Here is an 11238-nt window from a genome sequence, read left to right on the forward strand (position 1 = left end):
CGCCACCGCTGCAAGGTCCTACAGCTTTCTTCCAGCAGCATCAGAACAGCGCCTAGGGCAAAGCCACGAGTGGCCGTTCTGCTTTTTTCTGTTAGCATTGTTGGCCATACGGGAGTGAACTGAGCAGGGGGTTCCCATGGAGCAGCTAGCACTGGCCAGCACAAGGTAGCAGCAGCTTGCGTTTGCAGGGCATGCTGCAGCAGGTAAGACACCGGTCCATCAGAAGACAGAGCAACATGAGGAGCGACTATTCCATTTTGCCTTGACTGATTTTTGTTTTGATGTTTTGGTAGTCAGATTTTGTTTACAAGGTCACGGCAGTGATAAAAATTTCAGCCTAGCAAAACAAAACAATGCGGTAGCCAAACATGATTTTTGAGCTTGGAGTTTTAGTTTTGCCAAACGAAACGATATCATCATGTTATTTCTACCAAATGAAATGAAATAATGGGTGCCAAAACAAGCTCTTAGGGTCTTTTTTGCGATGAATCAGAATTCCAGCAGAATCGGAGCGTCGACCACCTATAACTAGAAAAAAATTCGAATTACAGGTACACACGACAAATTACTATTGTACGTACTACTCACTTGCTACAGTCGAAAACCCTTGTGCATGAAAACCTAAGGCCGGGCCCCTTTGATTTATAGGATTCATATATAAATTACGTAGGATTTAGATCTTATGGCAAATATTCTATATAGATTGTTTGATTTATAGGAACATATCCTATAAGACCTGACATACAGAAAGTAATCCTATAAGAATCTTGTAGTGAAAATCCTATAGAAAAAAACAGTAGATCATACCTCTTGAAAAATTCTTTTGCTACAATCAAACACTTCATGTTCCTATAAAAATCAAGTAGGCATAACATTTAATCTTATGTTATTCCTACTTTTTTCCTATCATCGCCCCAGTCGTCATCAAGCTCGACATCGATGATGAGCAAGACTAGGGCACCGGCAGCCAACTAAAACCATAGGCTAGGGTTTGTTAGTGTTTACTATTTAATTTTTTAAGGTTAATCTCGTCTGTTTAGGACAATTTATGTGTAATCTCACTTGTTTCGGGCATATATCAATGAAAAATTGGTATAAAATAATTGTACTTTACATTGGGAAAAAAATGGAGTGCCCAGCCACCCAAACAGACATGAATAGAACAATGCGTGTGTCCGATCTGTAAGGACGCGTTGGAGATGCCCTTAACATCGAGTAATACTAGCGTGTCATCTGCTGATTTGCACCAGCATACCAAGGACTTGGTCGCGGGCTTTTGCTTTTAGCTTTGCGCGTTTGGACGCCTCGCACGGTCGCACCTCACCCAACGACTGCTGCATGAGCGCAGAGGCATGTTTCGATCGACTCTAGCACGGGACCAAGAAAAACAAACCACTACAACAGCCCAATCAATTCATTTCGTGCATGCATCACCAAATCAATGGTTAATGAACAAAAACGTTTATATGATCAAGTTAGACATGTGGATGTTGCGTGTAGAAAGTGAGATTTACGCACAACTCAAAGTGGGAGCAGGGGCGGAGGTAGAAACAAATTACAATGATGCACAACTTAAACGTCGAGCTTGAATTTGGGGCCTGATGCACCAATACTTGTAGAACCTGATGCATTTGTTGCTTACACTAGCTAATTGCTAGTAAAAAAAAGTATTTCGACCCTGATTCCTATGCATCTAGGTAGCACCAAGCAGCTCCACCCTTGAGTAGGAGATACCATGGCGACTCCGCTTCTCTTTCTTGCGAGAAACAACGCCAACCCCCTTATGTCGATCCCTACTTCTCTTCCTACTGTTGCTCCGACAACGGGATGAGGTGGGGACCATGGATTCGTGTTGCAGAGTTGTGGTTAGGTCTATTAATTAGGGTTACATTTAGTTCTTCCGATGCATTGTGCGAAGTAGGATCGAATATGATTTTTCCTGAACCCTAATCAACCTTGTCACACGGCAGTATCATTGGCGACATGGAGGAGCGCCAGCGATCGTCTGCTCGCCGCTCTTGAGAGAGGTGCGGATCTTGTTTTGTCATCATATTTTGCTAGTGGTGTTAAGTGTCTTTTTCCATTGGCTTATTATCCGACCGGCGAGGTTTGGCCAGCTTCGCCTCTCCGATAGAGCTAGAAGGTTAGGTCTTCTGGGTCAAGCATCCTTTGTCGATTCTTCCTACGAACGGCGATTAGATCACTCTTGCCAACGCCTTTTGGCTCCGACCGTTGAATTCCTGGCCAGTGTAAAGTGTCAACACCATTTCCGCGACATGTTTTGAAAGGTCAAGAAGCAGATTCGTGTTCACTCACTTCGTGTGTCGCCGACCATTGCATGAGCAAGACCATACTGATTTGCCTCATAATTGTAATTTTCTATTTCTTTAATTGAGAATGATGTCTCTTAAAAATAAAGGAATGATTTGCCAGATAAAGATGTCACCGCAATTTCAGCCGTTGAGATGTGGTCACATGTGTGTTAGCTCTAGTTTAAAAATAATAATAACGAGGTTCATATATGAACTTCAGGGTATTGCCAAGCCAAGTGGCTCTGCCCACGGTTAAATGTGGGGGTATGTTCAGTTGTTCTCTTTTTTTTTTGTAGCCAAAGCAAACTTGTAAGTTCTAACCTATCTAAACATGCGTGCGGAGACCATGTACAGACAACATTAAAAAAATGAAATAACTGTCACTCGCAACTCAAAGGTTGCAGCTCGGTCCTCGGTCTTCACAAGTCCGCGAGAGGCAGGATGGGAACAGTAATATTGCACTAGACCATTGTCTAGTGCCACCTAGGCTTGTCTCCAAATCCTAAAAAACGAGTTCTGGGAACTATGGATTAAATTTATGGCTCCAGACTCTAGTGATCCGTTTCTTTTTAAAATTCGGGAATCATATTTACAAGTTATAAATAGATTGTAGAACAAATTCTAGATGTACACAAAGATGTATACTATAAACATGAAAAATCTCAATGTTGTATTACTTTATATTCTACGCTGCACAAAATTTTATTAAAAAAATTATGGTTATAAGTATAGTGAAGGCCAAAATTATAAACAAAATTATGTATCCCAGAATTCAAAGAATTTAGCCTTGCCTTCTTGCATGTTTTTCAATGTTTTTAATCGTTTTAATATGATTTTTTTTATTTTTCTCTGATCTAAATAAAGAGATCGCTAGAGCTCAGAACTTCAGGACACTAAACTACTATAGGCTCAATTTAGGCGGGCCCACCTCTCGAAGTAATAAGAACATGACACATATATAGGCTTTCCAATCGATATACTGTACAAGCGATCGGACGTCCGATCCTAGTGCCTCCCAAGTAAAAAAGAGTCCTTTTATACCCCCTTTAAAAAAGGTAAAAGAGTCCTTTCTTGAACAGGTCAACAGGCTGAGCCAGAGGCTTATAATTAACTAGGTTTCCTATCGCCGACCGGACGAGAGAGAAGGGCTCCTTCTTCGGCCGCCGCCTGCCTCCGCCAGCGGTACGTACGCTACAATCTATACTGCTCCTATAATTTGGTTTTCTAGATGCGATTAGTATATAGTGTACTTCTTGAGCGAGTAGAGACTAGAGATTAGTAGCCAGGTTCCGAAATCTCCTGGTGCTTGGTGCTGTTTCTCATATGAACCTGAAGTATAAATTATGCAATTGCTAGATTGCAGGCTAATCTTGTAGATTTGTGCACACCCATCCGTGATTACGACCAGAGTACTTTCTTCAGCCATATGTGAATACGACCAATGTACTGACTTCACCCATCAGTGAATACAACCAATCTACTTACTTCGATAGCTATTAATTTCGATTTTAAATAAACAAAAAGCCAAAAAGGTTCACAAGATATATAATAGTCCTATTAAAATACAATGAGGGGTGGGTATATATAGTTGACGGAAGTTGTATGTACGGTATGCAGGTTCAGGTTCACAATGAAGGTCTGCTATCCATTGATGCAGCCTTGCCTCGCTGTTCCTTGGGGACAGAAGAAGCCACAACATGTGCATTTTAGCACCAGCCGTCGGAGCAATGTCGGTGCACCCATGTCTCAGCTGACAGACAAGTCGAGAGTTTCATCAGATGATAATATTAAACCATGGTTCAAGCTGCTTGGGATGACATTATCTGATCTCGACGATGGCTTTCCTGAAACCTTGTGGGATGCTGTTGGTGCTGACTCCCCAGAGACTCTTAAGAAGAAGGTTCTTTTTCATATCTTATCTGTAAAACATCTTCTTGGCAAGGCCATACATGATGCATCTATGTGGCTCTTCATTAATTTGGTCATATGCCAATGTATATTTGGGCATTACTAAACCATTGCAACAATCAGGACCGACAGAACCGGCATCTTATCTGGAGCAAGGACACGGACGTTGATCCTAGGTTTGCGGAGTCTATCGTGTTTGACAAAACACTCTACAAGTACGCAATTTTAGGTTGCAGGGCCAGTGCGGACACAATTGTGAAAAAGGTATTCTCATAATGACTTGAATTTTTTATTGTTCACTCAAATTTCAGATCTGCCTCATCCAGGATTTCTAATTGTTCCTTTTAAAATTCTCTTATTATCCGCCCGACCCATTGCTTTGAGTTTGAGTGGATCTTATTGCTTTCTGAATGTTCTTACTGCTCAGCTGAGAGCAACATTTTTCTTTTCTGTTTGTCTTTCTCAGAGGTTGTCCAGGTTGCTGGCTCTCTGATAAATTCTGCCTTTTGGCTTGTAAAGTTTCTCCCTTCGATAAATGAAACCGCAGGGCTCCTGCGGTTTGGGTAAAAAAAAAATGTTCTTACTTATTCCTCGTTTACCAGGCGTACAGATATGCTGATTTTGTAGAAATTAATTATCGGTCAGTTATGTACGTAGTCCGTCACTCCTTATCTTCCCACACTGAATTATTTTCACTTGTGCAGGGTATGATATCTGCCTCTCAGAGAGATGAAATCGTCCTTTCTCTTGCAAGGATAGAAGATGACATTGAGCTAGGAATGTTTCAGTGGGTAGATGGTGCGGATGTACATACAAATATTGTGCAAGCACTTGCTGATAAGCTTGGAGACCTACCGAAGGACCTTGCCGTAGATAGTATATATGACAGTTGCGTCATGATCCTCGATATGTGGTGCAAGAACCACATTGAGCATATTATGACAAAGATCAAACGGCTTCAGGTTCTTTTTCTGCATTACTTTTCTTGCCTTATGTTGTATTTTCTTTGCTGAAATACGAATTTACCCATGTTGTAGATATGTGTTCATGTTAATTTTGGAATTTTTTACCTCAAAAAATTGGAATTAAATGACTGATGTGACATCCACTCTTCGTTGCAGGTCGCTCTGGTTCTATTAGCACTCAGAAATGACGGTTTGGTCCTTCCTGGTAATAGAGAGGACCGCACATTGATTGGGAGTCTTGTATTGCCTATTCTTAAAGCGGTAAATTTTCTACTTCGTAGTTACTTTTAAAGCGCACGGACTTTTGTCAAGAAGCTAACCTAGCATTACAAAATACTAATCCGATATTTTGCTAATCGAATGTACCTCATACTTTTGAGAAAAAATTACACTGATTTTTCTGCAAATTTAATTATTTGACATGCAGAGCGCTGTATCTAAAATTTATTATGATTAGTATAATCCATAACTAAACTAATTAATTGGACTTTGAAAGATTGATGTACTAGGCGATTATCCTAAAAGTCCGAACTGATGGAAAGAGACTAGGCGCAATGTATATATATTCAACGCTTCCCTCGCGTCTAGGTTATTTTGGTCCTTACCGCAGAATCTTTTTTCTTTTCTTTGTAATACTACGAGAGCAGGATCTTAAACTTGAGACCTCTTGGCTTTGATATAGATTGTTATACTAGCAAATTATCCCAAAAATTCGGGGTATTTATAATCAACAGACTTAACCCCTTAGAGGAACCTAATGTATTACTCCCTCTGTTTCATTCTATAGTGCCTATAGTTTTTTGGCACGGAAATTAGCGCAAGAGTATTTTTTACACAAGACCCCCTAGCTGAACGATTTGAGATCAACGTAAAATTTGAGAAATCCATATCTACCTAACTTAACATAACAAATCCCATAAATATCTCTTGTTGATTCTCCATATATGTGCAGCCAAGTTTAATTAAGGAAAGTAAAATATTGCTGCCCAATTTTAAAGAATCGTTGGGTCATGTATTAGAAATCTCAATTAATTGTTTCCAATTTTGTATGGATTTTTTCTCACACATGTTGTGTGGGAGCTAAACGGGGAGGGGGTAATTGAAAAAAAAAAGCCAAGCTACAACCTTATATTCTGAAACAAATGCCAAAAATCTATAGGCACTATAGAAAGGAACGGAGGGAGTATAATTTAGCTGGAGCTTTATATGTGTCGATATGAACTACCCCTGGAAGCCTTGCCTGGAGATGTATTAAGTTCTCAAACAATGTGATTGTCCTCATCCATCATCACCCATCTTGGCTTCGGTCCCTCCCCTCCCTCCTGGGCCGCTCGCGCGAGCGGCTCCGGAGGCCCCAACCCTAAAACTAAAAGGCGTCGCCCATCTGACCCCCCCGGCCGCTGCCGTCGCCGGCACCGGCGGTGGGTGGTGGAGGAGGTGCACCCCCGACGGGACACCTTCGCGCGGAGGCGGGCGTCACTAGGGCAGCGAGGTGGTGGTGTGGAGCGGTCGTCGAGGTGGTGGTGTGGCGCGGGTTTTCGGAGGGCGTCGCCGACGCACGACAGTGCGCGACGAGGAGCGGATGTTCTCGGCCGAGCACGAAGCAAGGAGGGGAGTGGGGGTGCGGCCGTGTGACCTGGAGGCGGTGGTGCAAGATCCCGTCTTGGGGACGGCGGCATGGAGGATGCCTGGGGTGGAGTGCCCTGGTACATCGGCCTCCCTGTGCTGGGGACGAGCAGCAAGGCCTCCCGGTGGCACCAGCGTGGGAGATGGTGGTCGGGTGGCTCGATCTGGGCCTTCTTGGGCCAGATATGGGCATTTGAGGGTCGGAGATCGGTGGGCGGTTGCCTGGAGTGGGCGTGTCGGCGCAGACGTCCTGGCACTCGCCGAAGGTGGTGGGGAGTTTGCTGTGCTCCGTCGAGGGTGGTGCTGCTGGCTTGAGCAGTCGTGTGGAGGCCATGGCTTTGCAGACACGACGATGAGAAGCTGCGGTGACGGCGGTGTGAAACTACCTGGACAGTGTGGTCTCAAACCCCGGAGGCGCGACGAGCGGCGATTCGGATGAAAGTCTAGCCTAACTTGTTGGGCCGGCGGCGACGGCGCCCGCGGGTGTCGTGCCCCTTCTTGGAGGCGTCGCCAAGGAGTGCCGACGTTTCCTGCGCTCTCGCTTGGTTTGGTTGTTGTCTCCAGGTGAAAGCCTAGATCCATCGGATTAGCGCGATGTTGGCGTCCTCGACGTCGTTCCTCTATTGGGAGTTCCGCGTTTGGAGACACGGCATTGGAGGTCCTGGTGTGTTTCCTCCGGTGTTCGCCGCTCTCCGAGGTTGACTGCAGGGGCGCTATGCACGCCATAGCTAGCAAGTCCAAGACGACGCCTTCTCGGGGCCGACTGAGTTCCGCCATCTTCTGCTTTGATGGTGCGTTGACAAGGAGAGTCTTCTGAAGTTGTTGTTCTTCGGAGGTGTCTAGCGTCAGTCGAGACGCGGTTCAGTTGCTTAGGTTAGGTTAGGCTCTTTCATGTTGTGTTTGTGGGGTCGGTGGTGGCTGTCTTCGGACTAGCCGATGTGGAATTTGTGCCACGTGTGGTAGCTTTCTTATACTCAAACCTCTGGTTTCTATAAAGATAAGGTACGCCTACTCTCGAAAAAAAATTGATTGTCCTCATCCCAAAGTCACTATACATAATCTACTAGCTAAACTGTGTACCAACATTTCATAGAAACTTTGACGAAATGGGCCGATAGGGTGGGAATTATACTCCTAAGAGGCAAGAGAGTGTATTTGAGCCCAAACCATATTGCATAAAGTATATCGCTGCCATGAGTTGCTTGTAAGAAGTATGTTCTCAGTATATATGTTTCCTCTGTCTACACCTACAGCTGGACAAGGATGTATCAGGTCTTCGCCACACTTTTGGACGCCTTTACTTATGTGATGCCTTCATTTTACATAGGAACTCTGATATTTGCAGGTTTCATTTTGATCTCCTCCTCTCTCCTCCCTTAACCTTTTTTACATCACTTTTCTATAAAGATTACAATTTGATTCTCTAATATGACTTTATGCTCTATGGTCAGGAATGCGATACATGTACATGTTCTAATTGCAATAATTAATTGCTTTCCATAATTGTAGTAATGGACTGTCAATAAATTTTGTTCAGTGAAATAAAAACATGATACTATCTGTGTATTAATAAAATCGAACAAAAATATATATACTATGAGGTAATTCTCAAGTATCTAGAAATATTTTGAAATATGTTAATTTGCAAAGTTTTGAAAATGAAGCCTAGTTATTTCGGATAATTGTTCTGGAGGGAGCAATTAACTAGGTTGTGCTAGTACTAAAGATTGTATAGAAAAGTGCACTACTTCAATATGTGCATCATCTTCTTACTATGTATCTGTATTAATGATGGCCGTTGGTTTTGTAGCATTTTGTTATTCTGTATCCGAGCATTTAGATATTTCATTTACCTCATTTTTAGCCCCTAAACTATGCAGCTACCCAGAGATTGATACAACAACTAAGCGTTATACCATCGCCTATTATGCAAGAACAATAAGTTACGACATTCCTAACGATATAGCACAATTTCTTGAGAAGTTTGTTCCGTTGAAGGATCTGCTTTCTTTCAAACCACACAAAGATGCAACACACGGCACAATCCTAGAAAAGCTCCTTCCAGATGGACCGAAAAGGGGTCGTGGACATTCTGCTTTGTCAAAATGTCTGAACATTGCATACAGAAGAGATCACGGATTGCTGCAAGATTGTGAAATCGAGGTATAATAATGATCTTAGTCACAGTGCAGCACTATACATCATGGTACATATATTTGGTTCTAACAATGTTTGCTTTTCTTCAAACAGGATGCCAAGTCCTATATTTTTTCTAGTGTTGAAGCTGTGCTACAAATGCTCAGTGTATCCATCAAATTTGCAGAGAAGATGTCCTTTGATCTTGTAAAGATGCAAACCCGTCTACCGAGTGGCTATGGTGATGTTGTAGAATTTGCACATGTCCTGACTAGTAAGGTGAGTTCCTACTGAATTTTACTGTTGTATATGCCTTTGAGTAAGCTCCATTGTTTGCTCATCGTACTCTGCAGGCGAATTTCATCTGGTGCAAAATCATTTGAATGTCTTAGAAGCTCTAGTTCTAACATTTATCAAAGTTAAATTTAAAGTAATGATGAATACAAATATTTGCAATGAAACAGGGAATTGCTTTGGAGACCGCATACGTGTTGGTTCACATATGCCTGGAGAAAAGGCTCCAGCCTTCGGAGCTCACTTTGGACGAACTACAGCGGATAGGTTTCCCATGTGAGCATGTTCATGATCTACTGCAGGACAAGGGTAGTGTCTTTCGTGATTTTAGCTGTCGGGATATGTCCAAGGAAATGATTAAGTGGTGCTGCAAGCTTCGGATCAGTCCGGAAACAATTTCTTCTTGATGCCCAGCATGGACTTGGTGCAATGAGTGCTGTCTTCATTTTGCTCCTCTTGAACAGCAAACACATAAATTCTATTCCTCTGAATTAATTAGCCGTAAAGCGTTTGTGTGCTAATTTTTCTCTAGAGTTTCTACTATGCATTTGTGCATCTATTACTTTCTAGTACAAATTAGTCATTAAACATTGTGTGGAAAATAATTCGAAATTTGTTAGAGCCTGCGAATCATATATATGTGGATTTACAAAGAAGCGGTAGCACAAGCAGAAATGAACCCAGGTGCACGTGCATCCGCTTTCTTCAATATTGAAAAAATATGTTATTTGAAAATCTTTAAAAATATTTATTGAAATAAAAAATTCATGTACATATTATGTTAATAAGTTGTGTAAGTTTGCACGGAAAAATACGATTGTATGTGGCCTACGCGAAAATGGAAAAATGTACAAATGACACTATGATGATTGGTTGTGTACTGTTCACGAAAATAGGGAATTCCATTTTCACATTTATGTGTAGGTCACACATGGTCGTTTTTCAATAACAAAATGTGCGCAAATAAGTGTCAGCATAGAATATACATTTGTGCATTTTTTACAAAAAAAATCGAAACTTTAAAATACTCCATCAGATTCATATTAGTTGCAATTAATATAGATGTATCTAGACATATTTTAGTTCTACGTACATCCATACTAGTGTCAAGAAAAAATATAAATCGGAGGTAGTAGCATTTTAAAAAGAAAAATCATAATGGGTGCGTGCACCCAGGTTCACATCGTCTGCCTCAACAACTGCAATCAAAGATTTGCTGACTGTTCATAGTGGGAGTAACTTAGCTAGCAATATCACAAACTCCAAGATGTTTTGGTGACATATCATAACAATAAATGAAGAAATAGATGTATGTGGTAACTAGCTATGTTACCATAACATCACACCCCAAAAGACAAAATGAGTCTACAAAGTAATAATGCGATTTTGCATGATACCGCTCCTATGCTACTTTCTACTACGAAGATAATAACATGAACTAGTAACTTACGCATGACACCACCTTATGTTAGTCACCATTATAAGTAGCCTTACCTCATTTAACAGGAATGCATTATCACTCCCAATGTGAAGTAGACCAGCATATCTACTGAACATCTTGTTTCACACAGGTATCTGTTTAATAGATACAGATTTGTTGTTCTCGGATGATCTAGAATTAACTTAGAGCTTGGTCAACTTTACAAATTTTGGATTAGCATCGTGATTAATGATTTTTCTGATAAAATGAATATATTAATATCAAGATGATATGAAGTACACCTCGCCTCTACAACAATATAAAGAATAGAGCCAATCTAGACATTAAGGATGCACATAGCAACCCCCTCCCCCACACACACACAAAAAACAATTAGAGTCTACTAGAAGTAGAAACAACTCCACCAGTGGTGAAAACAGCATGGTTCCTTCTCCAAATGATGCCTCCAGGAGGGCTGCGTTGCACAATAATCGTCGTCATACGGTCCAACCAGCATGCATGTCTAGATCCTGGGTTTACAGCCTAGAGAAGGTTCAAGCTCTAGATAACACCTCTA

The 11238-nt window shown here is 41.7% G+C and overlaps 1 protein-coding gene across 1 annotated transcript; it reads left to right on the plus strand.

Annotated features, from left to right (window-relative positions):
- Nucleotides 1-3349: 3349 nt before the first annotated feature.
- On the plus strand, nt 3350-9762 carry LOC127292071 (argininosuccinate lyase, chloroplastic-like). Its single transcript, XM_051321420.2, has 9 exons — nt 3350-3494; nt 3930-4212; nt 4344-4484; nt 4925-5182; nt 5342-5446; nt 8065-8156; nt 8692-8974; nt 9062-9226; nt 9412-9762. Exons 2-9 carry the CDS (start codon nt 3943-3945, stop codon nt 9646-9648), a joined length of 1551 nt encoding a protein of 516 aa, XP_051177380.1. The 5' UTR covers nt 3350-3494; nt 3930-3942; the 3' UTR covers nt 9649-9762.
- Nucleotides 9763-11238: the final 1476 nt, after the last annotated feature.

Source organism: Lolium perenne, chromosome 4 (genome assembly GCF_019359855.2).
Source record: "Lolium perenne isolate Kyuss_39 chromosome 4, Kyuss_2.0, whole genome shotgun sequence".
Lineage (NCBI taxonomy): Eukaryota > Viridiplantae > Streptophyta > Magnoliopsida > Poales > Poaceae > Lolium > Lolium perenne.